The 21,167-nt window shown below is 56.7% G+C and overlaps 2 protein-coding genes and 1 pseudogene across 2 annotated transcripts in view; all 3 read right to left on the bottom strand.

Moving 5' to 3' along the window:
* Positions 1 to 2,115: 2,115 nt before the first annotated feature.
* RABAC1 (Rab acceptor 1) lies at positions 2,116 to 4,750 on the bottom strand. The gene is made up of 5 exons (XM_006903870.3): positions 4,575 to 4,750; positions 4,080 to 4,292; positions 3,710 to 3,807; positions 2,440 to 2,541; positions 2,116 to 2,364 (listed from the first exon to the last, which is right to left on the bottom strand). The coding sequence occupies exons 1-5, from the start codon at positions 4,625 to 4,627 to the stop codon at positions 2,276 to 2,278; spliced, it is 555 nt and encodes a 184-aa protein (XP_006903932.1). The 5' UTR covers positions 4,628 to 4,750; the 3' UTR covers positions 2,116 to 2,275.
* A 3,759-nt stretch (positions 4,751 to 8,509) lies between these two features.
* The window catches only part of ATP1A3 (ATPase Na+/K+ transporting subunit alpha 3), a 14,418-nt gene continuing 1,760 nt past the window's right edge, over positions 8,510 to 21,167 (bottom strand). The window contains exons 4-22 of the mRNA XM_006903869.2: positions 20,951 to 21,064; positions 20,712 to 20,850; positions 20,114 to 20,227; positions 19,701 to 19,969; positions 18,327 to 18,525; positions 18,140 to 18,249; positions 17,921 to 18,055; positions 15,679 to 15,871; positions 15,200 to 15,375; positions 14,978 to 15,114; positions 14,535 to 14,685; positions 14,251 to 14,419; positions 11,680 to 11,834; positions 11,479 to 11,602; positions 10,848 to 10,993; positions 10,142 to 10,272; positions 9,621 to 9,722; positions 9,196 to 9,287; positions 8,510 to 8,895 (exon numbers count right to left, since the gene is read on the bottom strand). Coding sequence (XP_006903931.1) covers positions 8,867 to 8,895; positions 9,196 to 9,287; positions 9,621 to 9,722; positions 10,142 to 10,272; positions 10,848 to 10,993; positions 11,479 to 11,602; positions 11,680 to 11,834; positions 14,251 to 14,419; positions 14,535 to 14,685; positions 14,978 to 15,114; positions 15,200 to 15,375; positions 15,679 to 15,871; positions 17,921 to 18,055; positions 18,140 to 18,249; positions 18,327 to 18,525; positions 19,701 to 19,969; positions 20,114 to 20,227; positions 20,712 to 20,850; positions 20,951 to 21,064 — 2,685 coding nt within the window. The 3' untranslated portion in view covers positions 8,510 to 8,866. The remainder of the gene's footprint in view (positions 8,896 to 9,195; positions 9,288 to 9,620; positions 9,723 to 10,141; positions 10,273 to 10,847; positions 10,994 to 11,478; positions 11,603 to 11,679; positions 11,835 to 14,250; positions 14,420 to 14,534; positions 14,686 to 14,977; positions 15,115 to 15,199; positions 15,376 to 15,678; positions 15,872 to 17,920; positions 18,056 to 18,139; positions 18,250 to 18,326; positions 18,526 to 19,700; positions 19,970 to 20,113; positions 20,228 to 20,711; positions 20,851 to 20,950; positions 21,065 to 21,167) is intronic.
* LOC112477778 lies at positions 17,019 to 17,137 on the bottom strand (annotated as a pseudogene).

Genomic DNA, 21,167 nt, shown 5'->3' with positions numbered 1-21,167 from the left:
CGGGTCAGTCGCCAAGCCCCAGCCCTCCTCCTGAATGTGCCTTCCCTCTCCATTCCACGTCCTGGCCTCATCTTCCCCACGTGGCTCATCCTCCCTGGTCTCAGACCATCCAGCCCAACCCCAAACAAACCGAGAGGAATATTTCTAATGTTCACACCTGAATCGGTCCTTCCCCTGCTCAGAACCCTTCTATAGTTCTACATTACCTTTAGCTAAAATTCAAAGACCTCACCTTGGCTTGTCCTGCATGATCTGGCCAACAGCCTCCCTGCCAGTCTCCTAAGGATGTCCCCTCACTCTTAAGCACTGCCTCGTCACAGAGCAGATCCGACCTCAGGGCCTGTGCACTAGCTGGTCCCTTTGGCTGGACCACTCTTCCCCCAGACCTCCAAGGGTCCATCTCCTCCTCACTGCCCAGCAAGGCCCTGCCGCCCCGCTCAGCGAGCCCGGCACCTTCCTCAGCCACTCTCTAGCCCCCTTGACTGACTTCAGTGCACTTATCGCTGTGTGAGTTTCCTGTTGCTGGTTGTGTGGCGCGCCCCTCCAGCTGGACCCAAGGTCCCGGAGGACCTCGTCTGTTTGCAGCCCTGACATTTCCCTGGCACCTAAGCCAGCGTGTCTAGTAAGAACAGAATACGCGTCATGAATGTGACCTTACACTTTCTACTTAATCAAATTTTAAAAAGTAAAAAAGGAGAAAATAATTTAAACAAGTATATCCATTATCCTTCTAACACATAACCAGTATAAAATATCATGGGGAGTTTTACGCCCTTTTCCTACTCAGTCTTCGGTATCTGGTGTGTACTCTACCCTCACAGCATGTCTCAATTTGGACCAGCCAGGTTTCAAGCGGCCGCCATCTGTGACAGGATTCCAGAATGCTGCGTACTCAGTGATAAACACTTGCTGAATGAACAATGAAACGGTGAATTTCGGTGACGAGACACAAGGTGGGAGGCCATGCCACCTGCAGCTTTCTGTGGCTGGCTCGTGTCCGTCAGGGCTCACTGAAATGTCCCGTCCTCAGAGAGCCCTCCCTGGTCAGCCCCATCTGAAGTAGCTTTTCGGGCCCTCTCCGTCACCTCACTTGTCACATGTGCCTTTACCAGGTGTGACTCTTTTGTCAGCATTTCCACGAGTCTTCGCATTATAATGAAAAGCAAATCGTGTCCCTTTCACCTCACCCAGAGTGAAGCAAAGCCCTCACTGAAGCCTGCAAGTCTGTCACTCTCATCCAGCTCACCTGCTGCAGCCACACCGCCACACCGGCCTCCTGACCCCCTCGACCTCCGGGCACACTGCCGTCTCTGGGCCTTTGCACCCACTCTCCACTTCCTCTGCCCAGAACATTCTCCCTCCCAAGCATCTGCAGCTCCATTCAGGTCTTCACTGATGTCACCTCACCTCAGGGAGGCCTTCTTTAACCTGTATCTCATTTCCAGAACTTACTCTGGGAGGAACAGACTGCTGTCCTTAGCTGCTTGTGTAGCTAGCTCCTGGCTGGCTTCTTAGAACTCGGATTTCAGGAGGGTCCCCACCATTGCCCGATAGGAGCGGCTCACTTGTCTACACTATTTGTGCAAATGACACTGTTTCTGTGGAACACCTACTTTCCTTCTGGGAGTCTGGAATTTGGTCCGTGCTACATAGAGTGCTTAGGTGGCCACCCCCGGCAAAAAGCCTGGGCTCTGCGACTCTAATGAGCTTCCTTGGCAGATATTTTACAGTTATCACAATTCACTGCCGGAAGCAACAAGCACGTCCGATGTGACTCTGCTGGGAGAGGACTCTGGGACGCTTGTACCTGGTCTCGACTTCGCCCCATGTGACTCTGCTGTGTCCTTTCATAGTAAACTATAGCCGTGAGTCCAACTGTGTACTGAGTCTCCCTAGCAAATCATCGAGCATGGGGGTGGCCTGGGGGACCCCTGGCACAGTCTCCCTTCCCAACTCTTTTCTCCTCCTTGGCGTGCATTGCCGTTGGCCATCCTTACCATATTTTAGTTATTCATCTTGCTTACTGTCTTCTCCCACTGAAGTCCCTCTGTCTCGGTCTCTGCGGTTCCCCAGCATCCCCCCGCACAGATCCACAGAAGATCCCGGGAGAGTACGTGCTGCATGACACAACTACGACAGCTTTATTTCCAAAGCTGGGTCCCTCCTTGGGCTGGGATAGGAAGGGGGCCTCTGGCCGAAGCAGCAGAGCCGTGCAGGACAGCGGTGCAGAGATGGGGCAGCTGGTTCGGGAGGCTGGCAGGTCCTGGGAGATGCCTCACACCGGCTCCATCTGCAGCTCTTCCCCGTCCACGGTCTCGATCTTGTGCAAGGCGGCGTGGGAGCTGATGACCACGAGGGTGGCTCCTGCAGGAAAACAGGCAGCTCAGGGCTTCGCTCCCTTTTCTGGCCCCTACCTCCGCCACCAGACCCTGTACTTACCCAGGACCCAGAAGACAGCCGAGCCTGCACCAGCCAGCCAGAAGAAGGGAAAGGAGACGGCCCCAGCTAGAGCATACTGATGGGCAGGGCTCACCTCTCGGCCTGGGGGCAGATGGCATTGGAGCAGCTGTTCAGACATGTGTCCCCGCTCCCAAAGTAACCCCAGATGCCCCCAACGGTCCGCTGTCACAAGTTCTGGGTGCCTCAGGAACATTCAAACTTCTCGTGCCAAAGCCCTCAGAGTCCTGGCCCTGCCCATTTTCCCCGATATCCCCACTGTCCACCAGAATACAATACACCCTCCTCAGCCCCCTACCCTCTGCCTTCAACCCCACTTCCTCTAGGAAGCTCCCAGCCTCCCACTCCCCCAGATTAGGTCTCTCCAGCTTCAGCCCACACTCACGCAGACCAGGAGTTTTAATCTGGTGGCCCAAGGGCCAAGTCTGACCTGTGGATGTGTTTTTTGAGTCTGCACAATGTTCCCCAAGAATTTGTGGATGACAGAGAAGTGAAATGATTTCACATAACAACAGATTTCTGGTTTCTCTTGGCGGATTGGAAGATTGGGTCTACAGGCCCCAGGGGGCAGCAGCAGCTGAAGCCAGGTCACGGCTGTGCTCCAGGGGCTCCCTCCATGCCCTGTGCTTGGTCACCATGCCTCTCTACCAGCCCACCTTTGTCATGTAGATAACCTGCAGGTCCCTGAAGGAGTCTGTCTCAGGGCTACTGCTTATCTGATCTCAACTCTTCTGTGTCCCCACTCTAAACCTTGAGCTTCCCTTGGGTGGGGACTCAGGCCCCTCTTCCTTTCAAATGGTGTTTGGTACCAGTCTGTGACCACATGAGCTGCAGGCCTCAGCTTCTCTCTCCCTGAGAAGTCCCAAGATCTTTTTGGTCCCACCCCAGGAAGCAAGACAGGGAAGGGGGACAGATCTAGGCCAGTGTAAGATCGCCACCTGCTGTCCAGTGTGGGTACCTGCAGCTGACGCTTTCTGCAGAGGTTAAGGAGAGGGAAAGGGGTAGGTTTAAGGAACAGGAACTAGGTGATGAGCGGGTTCTGGGGAATTCCACTCTAGGTTTGGGGAATAACAATTTGGGTGGCTGAGACCTGGTGGGAGCATCTGGTGCATCTGAGATTTTAAGGGATGGGGTTTGGGGGCTCAAGTGCAGATCTAGGCTTGGGCAGACTTGGGTTTGGGCCTGGAGCTTTTTGTTCCAAGAGACCAGGATTTGAGGGGTCAGGGAAATATCTGGGCAGGGAATTTCTCACCAAAGAGCACAAACTTGGACTGCAACGTGCGCAAATAAAGGATGTAACAGGCACCAAAGAAGACGGCCAGAGCCACCAGTAGCATGGGGGACGTCAACCTGGAGAAAGGTAAAGAGGCATCGGTCAGGCAGCTGAGGATGTTTGACCCAGCCAGGGGGATCCTGACCTACACTAGCGGAGGACAGGTTATGTCCTTGAGATCAGGCAAGTTCAGGTCACATTTGGTCACACTGCGTCCTGGCTAGGCTGATGCGGCAGTAGGGACGTGGCCTTTTGGTGAGTTTGGCAGGTGAGAGGAGGGGCTGGCCGCTGAGGGCGGGGCCGACCAGTGCGACCTGAAGGGGGCGAGGTCGGGCGGAGAGGCACTCACACGCAGTACAGGATGAGGCCCAGGAACACGAACACATAGTTGCTCTGGTAGTACTCCACGTTGCGGACGAGGCGCTGGCACAGCTCGCCCAGATTGCGGGGCCGCGAGAAACGCCGCTGGTCCACGAAGGTGCTCCAGGGCCGGATGGTCGCGCGGCGTCGCTCCAGCCACTCACGGCCGGCGCCGGATGGGATCAGTTTCGGCAGCAGGGTCCTGGTGGGCGGGGCCAGGTTAGCTAGCGGTGGACCTGGATGGGGGCCTCAGGGAGCCAGACTCCGGGGTTTTGGGGGCGGTGGGTGGGGAAGGGGGGAAGAGTCCGAGACTCCTAGACCCCAGGGGAAGAGGGGGCTGAGGGCCCAGACTCCAGAGTCCTCGAAGAGGAGTCCAGAGGCCTAGACTCTAGGGTCTGGGGGCCCGGATTCCTGGGACCCGAGGGAGGAGGGGGCGGAGGGCCTGACTCCCGGGTCTCAGGGGAGCGACAGCCGGTTTGCTCACGCGGCGCTCAGCCCTTCCTCCTCGGCATCCTTCTGCTGGTCCTCAGCCGCCATGCCTGCGTCGTGAGGGGTAGAACCGCTGTAACGAGCCCCGGGCTCCCCACACCCTGCCCGCCCCGCGGGAGCCGGGCCCCACCCAGCCGAGTGGACGTGGCAGGGTTCGGGAGCCGCTGAGGGCGGGAGTTCTGCCGCTGAGCACTGTGGGAGTTATAGTCCTGATGATGTCGGGGACGGCGGACGCCATGATGGTGGTCTGGCTCGCAAAGCGCATTGGGAAATGTAGTCGCTTAAAGCAACGATGAGCGCTTGTGGGCATTGTGGGAGTTGTAGTTTCAGCAGCCGAACATGTAGCGTCAGGAGAGGGGGATTGTCACGAGTAGGCGTTATGCGAGCGCTTAAGGAACAAGTGCTGTGTACTCTCTCCCGTGCAGGGTATAACGGGACCTTCTAGAGCTGTCGTTCAGACTCTAGAGGGCGTAAGAAACACCTGGAGGGCTTGATAAAACACTACATATTTTGATTCAGAAGATCTGGGGTGGTGCCTATTCATAGGTATTTTTAATCAAGTTCCTAATGCTGATGCTGCTAGTGCCTGGACCATGTTTTGAATAGTGAGACTGTAGAGAATTCGTGGAAATTCCTTCCTCGAAGCTAGTGAGAGGGCCGTAGTTGCTGCAAAGTTTCCCCCACAACCCTGGGCTCCCAGGGTTGAATGGGTTAGGACTAGGGACCTAGAGACACCCTTTCGATTGGAAAGAGAGAAGTAGGAAAAGGGAAAGGGTGAGAACTTTTAAAAGAGGAGGTTGTTATAATTAAAAGAGCTGAAATTCTGGAGTCAGAGGTGAAAATCCAGGCTGTTGACCTCGTCACCTCCCTGAACCTCTGTCTTCACCTGAACAGTGGGCATCCTGTGAGTACCACCCTTAAACAGTTTAGATGATTCAGTTACATGGTCTGAGTAAAGTGCTTAAGTCTTGATACTTTGTAACGGCTCAATAAATGGTAGTGGATGTTATTGCTACTATATTATCGTGAATGTTATGATTATTCCTACAGATCAGCCTTCTCAAATATAACAGCAAAGTATTAGGGGCTCCTGGCCCCATGGATGTCCCAAAGAGTGGCTGGTGTCTGAGGCCTGAGCCTTTCCTTTCCCTAGTTCCCACGGCCGTGGTTTTCTCAGTCTTTGCCCCTACCCCTGCCCCTGCCCCTGCCCCTGCATGAGTTGTGGGAAAACGGCTGGTGCTCTAAAGGTGTGCACAAAACAGCCTCAAGAATGTGTGTGTAAGGAAGCCTGGGCCCCCTTTCATGGACTGAGGGCCTCGTTTTCCAAGGTTGGCTGAGGCTGGAGTAGAATTCCCACATGGGAAATCCAGGCAACACCGAACCCCAACTTTTATCTTCCAAGGCCCACGTTCCTTTTGGGTTTGGGCTTTGAGGCCTGGTGTATTTCCGGGAGATGAGGAAGATGGCCCCTGCCCAAGGGGCTGGTGGAGCGATAGGCAAAGAGGCCTCCTGGGGGTGGGGCAGTGTCCGAAGCCGAAGTGCAATGAACCACACTTTGAAGATCAGACTGGCTCATTACTGTTTCCTTCCCATTTGTCAGCCCTAGACTTTTAGTAGAGTCTCATTCAGGTTTCTCACTTGGGTCCAGGTTGGCTTCAGGAAAGAAAAGGCGGATGGTGAGTACATTAATGGGAGAGCAGTACTTGAGTTCAGAGGTCACCAGTGACAGAGCCCCCAAGATGAAGATGAATCTTGAGGAGCAGAGAGTTGGAGGCACAGGTCCGGCTGCTTCCTCCCATGGCCAGCCTTGGGAAATTTGGGTTTGACTTTTGTTACGAGAGCTGCTGGGTTTCCTTATAGGAACTCATTGAAAGTGATTTTACTCCATAATCCACCAGGACTTGTTCTGAGCAGAGGATATTAAGGCAAAGGCCTGGAGGTGTCGAACATCATGGACCATGGATACTGGGGTCCAGAGGCAAGGACACTGTGGGAGGGGCTCTCTGAGCGGAGCATGGGGAGAATCTTTGAGTCAGGGGATTTGGGGAGATGGGACCTGGTCCCAGGGGTAGTGTGTGAGAGGAGCCCTTGGAAACAGCGATTATGGGAGAGAGGGCACTGAGGCAGAGATATTGTGAGGGATGGGAGGACCGCTTCTCTCACAAGAAGATGGTGGAAGTTGGGGTCCCTGAGAGGGGATCTTTGGCAGGTGGGCCCTGAACTAGGGTATGGTGCAAGATGAGGGAGCGCCCGAAAGGACTGGGAGATGGCCCCTGGCCCGTGGTCCCTCCAACCAAGGCCTCCTTCTTGCCTCTTGGATCCTCAGAGGAAGATCTGGGAGGGTAAGAAGACCTTAGCATAGACAATCAGAAACGTGGGTTATACCCTTGCTGTGTGACTTGGAGGAAGTCTCTGCCCTCTCTGGGCCTCTGAGTGCCCACTTGTCTATGGGAGCCTTTCTCACACTGTACCCGATGAATAAAATAGTTTCTGCGGCCTCCCTAGGAGAGTTCCAGGCTCACGTAACCCCTCCCAGGACCAGGCTCAGTCCTGGGCATCATGAACAGTGCCTGGTACACATGGCCCTGCCCTCTGACTAACCCCACATCAGGTTCAGGCACTCCTCCTTCAGCCATTGTCCTGTGCAGGGGACATGTGCACACACCTACTGACACTCATGAGCCCTTCGCATCCCGGTCCCAGCCCCTCCTCTGACTCTCATCTCTGGACTGCGTTAAGAAGGCTGCCTTGAGGGAAGTAGTACAACCGCCCAACCAGAACGGCTAAAATTCAAAAGACTGACGATATCGAATGTTGGCGAGGACACGAAGCAACGGGAACTTTCGTGCAGCGTGGGACTGCAGGATGACGTGAGAGTTTTGGAAAGGGTCTGGCTATTTCTAGTAAAGCTAAACACGGTCTCTCCCATGACCAGCAGTTCCACTCCTAGGCATGTACCCAACAGAGAGGCATACACGTGTCATTACTAGAATGTTCCTTTTCCTAGCAGCACCCAGTGTAACATTCGCAAAGTGGGAACAATCCAAATGTCCATCAATGAGAGACTGGATGAACGAACGATGTTATACTCACACAGCAAAATACTACGTAACAATGAGAGTGGGCTACAGACCCACGCGACCACGTGGATGATCTCACAAACATGTTGAGAACAAGAAGTCAGACACACGAGACAACATGCCATAAGGTTTCCTTTGTACAAACCCGGCACGACTAAAGGATGGTGACAGAAATCAGATCAGCAGTTGCTTCTGGAGGGGGGCTGACTGGAAAGAGGCACAGAGGAACTTTCTGGGCCGATGGAAGTGTTCTGTATTGATCTGGGTGGTGGTTATGTGGATGTAATTGTTTAAAGCGTTGAGCTGTGCCTTTAAGATTTGTGCGTGCCATGGTATGAATGTTTATTTCAATAAAAAGAGGAAAGAGCACAGTGACTTAGAGCTCGGACAGCCTAGGTACAAATCTCAGATTTGTCGCCTCTCAGCTGTGTGACCTTGAGCAAGTCCCTTTTTCCCCCACCTGTGAGGATTAAATGAGCTGATACGCAGAAGAGAGCAGAGCACAGGGTGGACGCTCGATGAATCGCTACCATTATCATCATCACGGGCGTCACTGTCACCGCTCCGCAGGGTCCAAGTCCAACATGAGAGCATCTTGAGTCTGAGTCCCTTCCTCTCCCCGGTTCTGATCCCATAATCCCATCGCTTGGCGAATTCAAGCTGCTCTCACTTTAACTTTCATTGCATCTAAAACTCCATGACTTGATGACCCCGAGATCCTGTGACTTCCGAGCTGGTGCCAGGTGAAATTCCCGGTGCTGTGTGACTCCCCCGGCCACATGTGCCAGCACAAGGGCCACCATCCCACCCACATCTCCGGTCTAGAAAGCAAGCACGACACACACACCACTTCTCTCTCCCCACTGATATATTTGATAATTGTCCAGAACCGGAGATGGCATCAGCCGGGGTTGAGGGGGAGTAAAAAAGAGCCCAGGGAGGGAGCTGGGAGGTCGGGATGAGGAGAGGGGGAGAAACAGAGACACAGAAAAGACAGGAGAGAGGCAGAGGCAGGGGGCAGGGAGAGAAGCCAGCCAGAGGAAGTCTCGAGAGGGAGGGGGCGGGAGATCCTCTGAGGGGTTAGGGCCACGGTGGGGGCCACGGGGAGAGAGGGCCCCTTCCCCAGAATACAAAATGGGGGGGCCTGGAGGGGGCCATCCTGGGCTTCGGGGACAAGGAAGAGACGGGCGAGGTGGTGGGGTCGAGGTCAGTAGTAGGTTTCCTTCTCCACCCAACCTGGAGAGACAGAGGAGGAAAGAAACAGATGGAGAGAAGCACAAAGACAGAGAGAGCGAGTTAGAACGATGCAGGAAGGGACCGCAAAGGACAGAGACGTGTGGAAAGACAAACAGGAGGCCCAGAGAGACAGGAAGAGGGGGAAGAGATGGCAAGGGAAGGGAGAGAGACCCCGAAGGGAGACGGGGGACAGAGTGAGGTTAGCATCAGGCTGGTCACCACAGCGCTTCCCCACCCCCCCACCGCCCGAGCTCCTGGCCTGTCCCTCCAGCCTCCCCTCCCCCGCCCCAGCCTCCTCACCCCCCGGGTTCCTGCGCAGGATAAGTTTACGGATTTCATCATAGACGAAGATGAGGAAGCTGTAGGGGAAGGCACAGAACCACCAGCTGGGCCTGCAGAGATGGGACAGCAGGAGAGCGTCAGCACGAGGCCACATCAGGAGCAAGGGGCAGAGTCCCAGAGGACAGGAGGCCGCGCCAGGGTCCCCCTCGACCCCTTCCGCCCACAGGGGAGGGTGCCCTGGCCATGGCCGCGGGCCAGGGTCTGCAGAGTGCCCACTGTGAGAATGTCCCAGAGGGTGCGGAGGCTTGGTGTCATCGGAATGAGGACTGCCGTGGGGGACACAGAGGCAGGGTCCCGAGAGACACCAGGAGAGGCGGGGCCTGCGAGGCTGTCCCACAGGGAAGGCTCCTCGGAGGACACTGGAGGTGGCAAGGAGCACTCACTTGAGAGGGTACATGCGAAGGGCCACGTCCATGCCGGGGCAGTACGACAGGAAGGCAGCGAGGGCCGTCTCCTCGAACAGCCCGAAGATCAGGATCTTATTCCTGGAGGCACAGGCAGAGCTGGACCCGGGGAACCTGACCAGCACCCCCACCCACAGAGACAGAAGCACACCCCGAGGCAGATGGAGAGACGGACATGGAGACACACGGAGGTAAAGACACAGAGAGAGAGGCAAAGACAGATCCAGGGAGGTGGTGACATTGAAAGACAAAGACAGACAGAGACAGTGACAGACACAAAGGCAGGCAAGGGTGTAGAAAGGTAAAGCAGAGCTGGAGAGGGACCCAGTGACACCACACACACGCACGCGCACGTGCATGCACGCACGCGCGCCCGCGAGAGACAGACAGAGACCGAGAGAATCCAACGCAGACGTGACCACTTGAGAGAAAATCAACTCAGAGGCAAAAACCGAAACAGAGGACAGGGGCAGACGTGGCCAGCCCCGCACGGCCCTCACTTCATGCCCTGCTGGAAGACCGAGTTCCTGCGCGTCTTGCAGATGATCAGGTCAGCCCACTGGACGACCACGATGCTCACGAAGAAGGCCGTGTGGCACGTGAACTCGACCACTTTCCTCTGCTCGTAGGTCTGCAAGAGCCATGACCAGCGTGCAGGATGCAGTCAGTGTGGCCGCAGCCTGGTCCCAAGCCCGGCCCCCGAGCTCCCGTCTGCACCCCGGGCAGAGTAGGGACTCTGTCTCAACGGAGTCCCCCAGAGCCTCAGAGATGTCTCCCCTCTTAGGCTAAATGCCCCACGGGAAGAATCAGGAGATGTGCAAGGAAGGAGAAAGGTTAATGGTGACCTCGGTCATCAGCCAGGGACCGGGGACCACTCCTGGCGTGGAGGAGAGTGGGAGGAGGTCAAGGACCCCGTGGGCCTCCAGAGGAGACAAACACCAGTGAACTTTGAAGGGACAGACAGATGGGGAAGAAATAGCGAAAGCATCTTGCCTGGTAGTATGGAGCATGGCCAGTGGACACCGGGCCCATGACGGGCTGGGCTGAGAGTGCCAGGAGGCCCTACGTGCCCAGAGAGGGTCTGGATACGGCCCCTGGAGCAGAGGGGCCATCGTAGGAAGCAGGACAGCTTGCCTGGGGCTCCTACTGTGGACAGGCACACTCACTGGGAGCCCTCGCCATGCCGTGGGGTCCAGTCCCACTCACCCACTGCTGCCCGTAACTGTCCTCAAGGTCGTTGACAGTGCGGTCATCCCAGTTCAGCCGGATGCCCACCAGGTTGCTGGGCAAGAAACCATTTTCCGCCAGGATCACAAAGTAGGAGAAGAAGCCGCCCAGAGCCTGAATCATTCCTGGGAGGAGGGGAGAGGGAGATGAGGAGAGGCTCGGGATTGCCCAGTGCACCTCGGGGGCCCCTGAGACCCCCACCAGGAGAAGGGTAAGCCACCTCCATCCTCTTGTTGGAGCATCACCCAGGCCTCCGGACGGCAACCCGAGGGCGTTACCTGGTGGTGAGCACCTGAGTTGGGCCTCTGGGACAGGAGCCTCAAATTGGGGGCTGTCCCCAGATGGATAACCTGGTGGCTCCATCCCACCTGACCCAGGCCACCTGAGCTGCCACTCTGGTGCACCCGCCTCCGGGCCTGTCCTCCACCTGTGCCAGCCCCGCCTGGAAGACCACTACCCGACTGCAAGTCTCCGTTCCAAACCTCCGGCACTGAGGGCTGCTTCTACTGTGCTCGTTCAGCACGAGGTTCTGTGTGCCCACAGTGGGCCAGGCGCCGCTGCAGGGCCTGGGCATCCAGCCGTAAGCGAGACGGGGTCCCCAGGTCCTCACCGATCTGCCCGTAGGCCATGCTGATGAGCCTCTCGTTGACCAGCTTGTCAGTGCGTGGATTCCTGGGCTGTCTCTTCATGATGTCACTCTCGGCAGCCTCGTATGCCAATGAGATGGCAGGGACCTGGGCAGGGAGAGTCCAGGTGAGCCGGGGAAGGGGGACCCTGCCCTCCTGGGGCCCTGGGGGTGGCTGAGCCTCACCATGTCAGTGCCCAGGTCGATGCAGAGGATGGTGATGGTGCCCAGAGGCAGCGGGATGTTGGCCATGATGAACAGCAGGAAGGGCGTGATCTCGGGGATGTTGCTGGTCAGGGTGTAGGCGATGGACTTTTTCAGGTTGTCGAAGATCAGGCGGCCTGTGGCATGGCAGGCTCAGACCTTCGGTGCCCCCGCCAGGTGCCCCATGCCCCCGTCCCTTCCCTGCCGAGTCCACGCGTCCTCCCTAATCCATTCCCTCACCGCCCCTGCCCCCCGTTTCCACACGAACGTCCAACCCTGTCACCCCGTTCCACCGTTCTTAAAACAGCCACTTTGGAAGACCGTTTGGCAGTTCTATGAAACATCCCCTCCCCTACCGGCCCAGTAATCCTGCTTCTAGGTTTACGCTCAGGAGAAATCAGTACTTATGGCCATCGAGAAGAGAAGCAAGTGCGAGAATGTTCACCATAGCATTCATCCCAAAAGCAAAACCCAGAACTGACCCCGATGTCCAGCCACGGGGGAGCGGGTAAATAAACTGTGACCCTCTCCACAACAGAATATCACTCAGCAAGGAAGAGGAATGAGCTATGCCACACCCAGCTCCACGGATGAATCTCACACACGTTACATCAAATGAAAAAAGCCAGACACAAAAGCACGCAGAGCGCACAGTTCCATTTAGGTGGGATCTGAAACTAATCTATGGCACCAAAAGTCAAGATAGCAGTTATTTCTGGGAGGGGAAATATGGACTGGAGAAGACCTGACAAAACCCTAATGGGGGCTGGAAATGTTCTCTCTCTTGATCAGAGTCTGGCGGTTGCACGGATGTGTACGTGGGTAAGAGGTCATCCAGCTGCCCAACTCACTGTACGTATGTCATAACCCAACAGAAATTCAATCAGCACAGTAAGTATAAAGTAAAAAGAAACTAAAGACGAACCCAGCCAGCCCCTCCCTCTCCCTTCCCTCACATGCTCAGAGACGTGGGCAACGAGATACGTCGTCAAGAGGGAACAGAGAAGCAGGCTGCCCGTCTAATCTCAGAAGCTAAGCAGGGTCGGGCCTGGTTAGTACTTGGATGGGAGACCACCTAGGAAGACCAGGTACTATAGACTTAAAAAAGTAAAAAATAAGGATTGTAAACTGACAAGGTCCTTGCAATCTGTGAGGTCAACCAAGGGTAGCCTTGCCTAAAAAAAAAAAAAAAAAAGCAGGCTGCATGCAGGTGTAGGTGGTTTGGTCACCTTTGTGTAAAAATAAGACACTTAGGTGTTCACACCTGCTGCTCCCCACAAACTAGAGGTATCTTATCCTAAAATATTCACAGATGAACCGATGACTTGAATGTGCTTGAAGGCGTGTGTCGTGTGTGTGTGCGTGTGTGGGGAGCGGAGGTTGAATCAAGATCAGTAACTGTCAGAGCTGGCTGACAGTGGGGTTCACCAGGCCGCCCTCTCTGCTTTTGGGTACACCTGGAATCTCCCCTCCCGGAAGTTAAACTTTGTTTCTGTCACTCCACAGAGGCCCTCCTCGTCCACCCTATCTAGGTATCATCCCCATTTCTATCTGTCATCGCATCCTGCTAACTTCTTACTCATTGCAATTTGTCGTTATGTACTTGTCTGTGAACTTAAAGCTGTCTCTCTCAGCATCTGGGGGGCAGGAACCGTGTCTGCTCTGCTCCCAGCTGAGCACCTGCGTGATGCACAAGGTAGGAGCCCAACAAATGTCTAGAAGGGGTGAACACGTATATCTGTGAGTGCGTGCGTTGCATATGCGTAGAAGATGTCCAGGGGTAAGAAAGGGTTAACCATGGTGTCCTCTGGGAGGTAGGAGACAAGAAATAAGGACATTTAACTTCTCATTTTAGGCTCAGCTTGAATTCTCTTTTATCGGGCATTATTTTTCTACACTGGGGACATTTCAAATGGCAGAGAAACGGGAAGAAGATGCACCACAGTGTGAACAGTGATGATCTCTGGATGGGAGGTTATGGGGGATTCCAATTTCCTTCTTCATGCTTTTCCACGTTTTCTATAATGACCATCAATTACTTTGAAGGTTAGAATAAAATTAAACGTGAGCAAGCCCCATCTGTGGCCGCATCGAGGCCTGGCAGGAGGCGGTGCTGGGCTGTGTGGCCTGGGCTCCCAGCGTCCCTGCCTCACACGCCCAGCTTCCGCTGCCTGCGACCCTCTTCCCTGACACTGCCTGGGCGACAATGCCAGCGTGGCCTTTGGGACTCGGCAGGGAGCCCTGTCCTTGCCCCCGACCCCAGGCTGCGGAGGGGCCGCCTGAGGGCCCCTCTGTTCTCATGGCCGTGCATATGAGTATTTTAAAAATGCTTCCGAGTCGGCCTCGTCCGCCGGACTGGCCCTGCGCTGGGCGACAAGGAGACCCAGAAATGCGTCTGCTCAGTCTTGCCCCCAGGAAGCCCCCGGCCTGTCGGGGAGGGAAACTGAAAAGGACAAGTTTGGGCCCTGCTGGGGGCCAGTGGGATTCTGGAGTCTCCCCTCTGTGCGTTCCACTGCAGCCCTGGCCTGTTCCCAGGGCCAGCTGCCCACTCACCCTCCTCCACACCCGTGACGATGGAGGCAAAGTTGTCATCCAGCAGAATCATGTCCGCCGCCTGCTTGGAGACGTCGGAGCCGGCGATGCCCATGGCCACCCCAATGTCGGCCTTCTTCAGAGCGGGGGAGTCGTTCACGCCATCTCCAGTCACGGCCACGATAGCTCCCTGCAAGAAAGGAGTGTGAAGAGGATGCCCAGAGGCCCGGCCCCCGCCCCTCCTCCTCCAGGACCAGGAGTCCAGGCCCAGCTGCCTCCTCCGAGGGACACGGGCCCCAGCCCACCTGTCTCTGACAGCCCTCCACGATGATGAGCTTCTGCTGGGGGGACGTGCGGGCAAAGACGATCTCAGTGTGATTCTGCAGGATCTCGTCGATCTGCTCGGAGGTGAAGTCCTTGAGGTCGGTGCCGTGGATCACACAGGCCTTGGCGTCCCTGCGAGGAGCAGAGAGTCGTCACGATGCGTGGGGAGTGGCACCGCGATGCCTCATGGACAGAGAGCCGGGCAGGCCTGACCCGCAGACGGGAGAGGCGGAGGGAGGCTGAATGACTTGTTTGAGGTCACACAGCCCGGGAGCGAAGCTGGGATACCGACCTACGCCAGGCTGCTTGTCCTCCCACGTGGAGGGGGAACAGGACCAGGCACTAGGTCACCAGAGGAAGCCCAGAAGGGAGGGGGACCGGCCACCCCGTGGGGCAGAACACGGAGCCAGAGGGTGGCGCTCACCGGGGGTTGACCTGTCCGACAGGGATGTTGAGCCGGGCGGCGATGTCCTCCACGGTCTCGTTGCCCTCGGAGATGATGCCCACACCCTTGGCAATGGCCTTTGCCGTGATGGGGTGATCGCCCGTGACCATGATAACCTGCGGGCATTGTTTGGGGATGGTCCAGCATCCCCGCTGGCCCCTGGGGCACTGGCCTGCCTCCCCCGGCTGCCCCAGGCCACACCTTGATGCCCGCGCTGCGGCACTTGCCCACTGCATCGGGGACGGCTGCCCGGGGCGGGTCGATCATGGACATGAGGCCCACGAAGCAGAGGTTGTCCGTGGTGAAGTTCACGTCATCACAGTCGAAGGCAAAGCCCTTGGGGAACTGCTCCTCGGGCAGGTAGTAATGGCAGAAACCTGAGGCAGGGCGGAGCAGGGCTTGAGGGCTGCAGCTCTGGCCTCCCTGCCTCCTGCGCCACAGCTCCGGACACCCGGGGCCTGGCGGTCGCCTCTCATTCGGCCGGCCAGTCAGCCAACATTCATTTCCTAAAGATGGCATCCTCCTCGTTCATTCATTCATTCATTCATTCATTCACAGTGCATTCTGGGAGGCCGTATTCTGAGCAGGGTCTGGGCAGCATCACACCCCTCCTTACCCCAAGGGCCCCGCCCTGAGCTGGCCCCGCCCCCGCCCCAGCTCGGCCCGCCCATGGGGCTCACCCAGCACCCGCTCGCCCAGGCCACCGAGCTCGAGGTAGGCGTTCTGGAAGGCCTCCTTCATCTCCTCGTCCAACGGCTGCTCCTTGCCCTGCAGCAGGATGGTGGAGCAGCGGTCCAGGATGCGCTCGGGGGCACCCTTCATCACCAGCAGGTACCGGTTGTCGTTGGGGTCCTCAGTCTCGTGAATGGACAGCTGTGGACGGAGCAGAGGGTGGACATGTCTGAGCCTCACAGGGACCTGGAAGCTGCCTGCACTGGGCCGGGGAGAGGACCCCGCCTGCCGGGAGCGGTGGCCGCCAGGACAGACAGGGGGCGCTGCCCAAATCACTCTCCCTGAAAGATCGTCCTGTTTCTCCGACTCTTTCACAGAGACCGCTGCTCACCCCGCTCATTTCTGTCTCTCTGTCTCACATTTCTGCCCCTCTGCAACTCTCCCATCAGGACCGGTGCCTCTCCCCCTGCCGTCCACCTCCCCCGACACCCTCTCATCCCACATCCGACCCATCACCAAATCTGGCCGGCTCACCTCTGAGATACACCCGGAGGCCGACCTTTCCCCATCTCACCCCATCTGGCCCCTGTCCGGCCACCACCACCTCTCACATGGAACATCGCAGCAGCCCCCACTGGGAGTCACCATTTCGGCCCCCCCCCACCCCATGGCATTTTCTCCCCACGGCAGCCAAGAGGACCCTTGGAAAAAAGGTGAGTCAGCGGAAAATGGTGCAGCCACTTTGGAAAACAGTCTGGAAATTCCCCAAAACGTTAGACGTAGGCTAAGCATATGACCCAGCAAGTCCCAGGTTCACACCCAAGAGACACGCAAACGATGTCCACGAGACAACTCGTTCGTGAATGTTCACGGCAGCCAGCAGGTGCAAACGAAATGTGGTCCATCCACACGATAGGATATGGTCTGGCCACAGAGAGGAGTGAAGCGCGGGTCCATGCTGCGACATGAACAAAACCTGAAAACGTGCCGAGCGAAAGCAGCCAGACGCAAAAGACCATACACCGTACGATCCCGTTTACGTGAAATGTCCAGAGCAGGCAAATCCGCAGAGACAGAACATAGATTAACAGCTGCTTAGGGCTGAGGGAGAGTGAGGGAGGCGGGCAGCAAAAACTAAGGAACGTGGGGTTTCTTTTGGAGGTGGTGAAAATGTTCTGAAATCAACCGCGTCTGTGAGTGTACATATCTGCAAATATACTGAAACTATGGAGTGATGCACTTTATTTTTTTTTATTTTTATTTTTTTAGGGGAGGCAACTCTTGGTTGACCTCACAGATTGCAAGGAACTTGTCAGCTTACACTCACTTATTTATTTATATTTTTTTACGCCTACAGCACCTGGTCTTCCTAGGTGGTCTCCCATCCAAGTACTAACCAGGCCCGATCCTGCCTAGCTTCCGAGAGCAGACGGGATTGGGCTTGTTCAGGGTGGCCTGGCTGTAGACCAGAGTTATGCACTTTAAATGGGTGACCTATGGGATGTAAATTATACCTCAATGAAGCCGTTTAAAAACGTGAGTCAGGCCCCCTCTCTCCTTTGCTCAGAGCCTTCCCCTGGCTCACGTCCCCTTCAGAGTCACACCCAAGCCTTCTCCATGGCCCACGAGGCCTCACAGGACCTGGCCCAACACCCACAGCCCTCACCTCCCACCGCACTCCCTAACCTGCTGCTCTGCCACACCGGCTGCCTGGCCCTTGTCCCGACATGGCAGCACACTCCTGCCTCGGGGCCTTTGCATATGCCGTGCTCATTGCCTGGGACATTTCCCCAGACACCTGCAGGGCTCCTTTCCTCGGCACGGCCAGCGGCAGACACATTTCTCGTCTGCTAGCACTGGAGCGTAAGTTCCACTAGAGACGAGACCTCACTCTTTCACTCACTGCTATGTGTGTCCCCAGCACCTAAGACACGAGCCTGACACGCGATGGCCACTCGAAAAGATATCCGTCGGAGGAATGAAAGCGACCTCTGGCCGGTTTCCCTGCCTTGCTGCAGGAAGCTCGTCTCTCCTTTGCCTCCGGCCCCGGTCCAGAGACACTGCTCTCACCCAGGTCTATTCTCCCCCCACCGCGTGAATACCATCGATCCCATCTTACAGATGGGGAAACCGAGGCTCTGGGAACATTAGGAACCTGCCCAAAGCAGGAGGGCGCGGGGCCGAGCTGACCGCTCCGGGCATCGTAGAGGAAGCGGAGTCTGGGCCGGCTCCCGCGCGGAGCCCGTGTACCTGGTACTTGTTGGTGGAGTTGAAGGGGATCTCGGCCACTTTCTTGTTGCGTTCCCGCATCAGCTTCACGGACCCAGACGACAACTCGATGCACTTCAGCAGGGCCGACTCGGAGGCATCGCCGGCCACATCCCTCTGGGGAGAGAGGGCTGTCAGGTCGGGGCGCAGCAGTGGGGTCGGGCGCGGGCAGGGCCAAGGCCAGGCGGGCGGTGGACTCACCTTGAGCACAGGGATATTGTCTTGACCGCCCTTGAAGACGGCCCGATTGCAGAGTCCAGCAATGTGGGACAGGGCCACCCAGGTGTGCGAGCTCTTGTCGAACGAGGTCCCTGCAGGAGGCACGTGTCACAGTTGGGGGTGCCTTGGGGCCAGGCCCCCTCGGTCCCCGGCTGGGCCCCACCCTCACCTGACTGGTCCTCAGTGGTGTCGGCCTCGTGTATCTGGTTGTCGAACCACATGTGGGCGACCGTCATGCGGTTCTGGGTGAGGGTCCCTGTCTTGTCCGAGCAGATGGTGGATGTGGAGCCCAGGGTCTCCACAGCCTCCAGATTCTTTACGAGGCAGTTTTTCCGGGCCATGCGCTTGGCGGTCAGTGTCAGACACACCTGCGGGGCGCACAAGGGCAGGCAAGTTACAGGTAGAGCCAGGTGACGGGGTTGGACCAGCAACATGAGTGCCAACAACCCAATGCCCCAGCCCAGGGAGAACCCTGGGTGGCCCGTCACCCAGCAATTCCACCCAGAGGTACAGACAAACAGAAAAATGTGTCCCAAAAGATATATACTGGAACATTCATAGCAGCAGCATTTATAATAGTCACAAACGGAAAACAGCCCAAATGTCCACTAACAGAAGAAGTGATAAACAAATTGTAGAACAAAGATGGAATACTATACAGCAATGAAAAAGAGCAAGCTGCCGCTGCAGAGAAATGCGTGGAGGAAGTTCAAAAACATAACATTCAACAAAAAAGGGCCGGAAACAAGAGTTCATATTGAATTATGCCAATTGATATGGAGCAGGAAAGCTATGCTTAGGGGTCACCAGGATAGGGGTTACCCTTGGGTTGGGAGCAGGGGCTGGATGTGGTCTTGAGGGGGCTTCTGGGAAACTCAAGCTAGGTACAGCTGAATGGGTGTATTTAGTTTTCCCAGACTCTCAAGCTGTACATTCACATGTTCAATGCTTTATGTGTATATTATATGTCAGGAGAAGGCCTTTAACCTAGAATAGCTTTGAATGTGCTAAAATAGAACACTTTGCAGGGTAGATTACGTAAAGGAATCGAGGGGCAGACTGGTATTCCTAAGCCAGTGCCTTTCCTTCTGTGTACCTACAAAAACTTACTACACACGCTGCAATAGGCCCGCACCTGCCAGGGAGGAGTACAGAGAGCCCCAATGGAAGGTGGACTGTTATTTTATTTTTAAAGTATTTTAATATATTCTTCAGACTTTTTACTATGAGGGGGTTTTTCCTAATTTTGTAAGTTAACTTTAAAAGGTGATAGGATTGCTAGCCCTTTATGCCCTGCGGTGTTTCTCAAGATTTTTATTGGCTTGTTTTGCTAATGAGGCCCTCTGAGTCCCAGGGCCCTCCTCGTTCAAGATCTGAGATGCTCAGTCCTCGCACCCAACTTGCCTTTATCAAGAACACAGCAATCCAGGCCCCAGCCCCTCCTCCCCCAGACCCAGGGGTCCAGGCCCCGGCCCCTCCTCCCCAGACCCAGGGGTCCAGGCCCCAGCCCCTCCTCCCCCAGACCCAGGAGTCCAGGCCTTACAGTGACGGTGGCCAGCAGACCCTCTGGGACATTGGCCACAATGATGCCAATGAGGAAGATGACAGCCTCGAGCCAGGTATATCCGAGAATGAGGGAGAGGATGAAGAAGGAGACGCCCAGGAAGACGGCCACGCCAGTGATGAGCTGGATAAAGTGCTCGATCTCGATGGCGATGGGCGTCTTGCCCACCTCCAGCCCTGAGGCGAGGGTGGCAATCCGGCCCATGACAGTGCGGTCCCCTGTGGCCACCACCACGCCCCGAGCCGTGCCTGTGGGGCCAGAGGGGATTAGGCTGAGGTGGGGCGGGGGCTGAGGTGGGGTCGGGGCTCAGTGAGGTTCAGAGGGATCCCGAGCCCCTGATGCATGTCCCACTGTCTGGACCAGCCTTGCACCCCCACTGCACCCCACCTCACCTTCCACACAGTTGGTGGAAAAGAAGGTGATATTTCGAGTCTCCAAGGGGTTGTCATGTGTGCAGTCAGGAGAACGGGTCTGCGGCTCTGACTCACCGGTCAGGGAGGAGTTGTCTACCTGGGGGGTGAGGGGGTGCACAGGACAGCAGGCTTAGCCCCGGCTCTGGGGTCAGGGGGCATTTGTCCAGAGGGGACTGGGGCTGAAGTCTGTGTCCCTTGAGGTCACAGTGGGAAGTCGGGGTGCCGGAGTGGGTGAGTGGTGTCTGGGAGGCCACGGCTGGGCTACTGAAGGTGGGGAAGGCACAGGGCTTTTTGCCAAGGTCTAAGGTACCTATGGGTCTAGGGGACCAGGGGCCTGGACTCCTGGGTCTGAGGGAGGATGGGGCTGGGGTCTCAGGTTTCTCGGGTCTGAGAGATGAGGGGGTGGGGGTCCAGCTCCCAGACTTGAGTGAGGAAGTGGCTGGGAGCTCAGGCTCCTGGGGTCTTAGGGAGGAGGGGGTGGGGGTCCAGATTCCTGGGTCCTGGGGGAGGAGGGGCTGGAGGGGCTGAGCTCCTGGGCCACTCCGGGCAGGGCAGAGCTGAGCCCCAGGTGCCAGGCCCACCTTGCAGCCATGGGCTGAGATGATGCGCAGGTCGGCTGGGACTCGGTCTCCACCCTTGATCTCCACCAAGTCTCCAACCACCACCTCTTCAGCGTTCACCTGCATTTTCTCACCTTCCCGGATCACCAGGGCTTGCTGGGGGAGGGATAGAGAAGAGTCACCTCCCCGACTCCCTCTGCCCGGGGTCACCTGGCATGGCTCCCACCCACCTGGCCCCTTCCTGGGCACCCCTCACCTGGGGAACCATGTTCTTGAAAGACTCCATGATCTTGGAGCTCTTGGCCTCCTGGTAGTAGGAGAAGCAGCCAGTGATGATGACCACGGCCGCCAGCACGATGCCCAGGTACAGCTGCGGGGAGAACCAGGGTCACGGTCGCCCCGGAGCTGCTCCCATCAGCCCCCCTGAGTTTTGTGGAATCTTGGAAGGAAGCTTTGCATCGACTGGGTTCTGC

This window comes from Pteropus alecto, unplaced genomic scaffold, assembly GCF_000325575.1.
Source record: "Pteropus alecto unplaced genomic scaffold, ASM32557v1 scaffold920, whole genome shotgun sequence".
Lineage (NCBI taxonomy): Eukaryota > Metazoa > Chordata > Mammalia > Chiroptera > Pteropodidae > Pteropus > Pteropus alecto.
The sequence above is the reverse complement of the archived record's forward strand: the minus strand, read 5'-3'. Positions and strand labels throughout refer to the sequence as shown.

Excerpts from the sequence above, each read along its gene's own strand:
- RABAC1 (XM_006903870.3), bottom strand. The coding sequence starts at position 4,627 with ATGGCGGCTGAGGACCAGCAGAAGGATGCCGAGGAGGAAGGGCTGAGC. Across the intron at positions 4,293-4,574 it reads GAGGAAGGGCTGAGCGCCGC|GACCCTGCTGCCGAAACTGA; the intron begins GTGAGCAAACCG and ends CCCGCCCACCAG. Across the intron at positions 2,542-3,709 it reads GTCCAAGTTTGTGCTCTTTG|GCCGAGAGGTGAGCCCTGCC; the intron begins GTGAGAAATTCC and ends ATCTGCCCCCAG.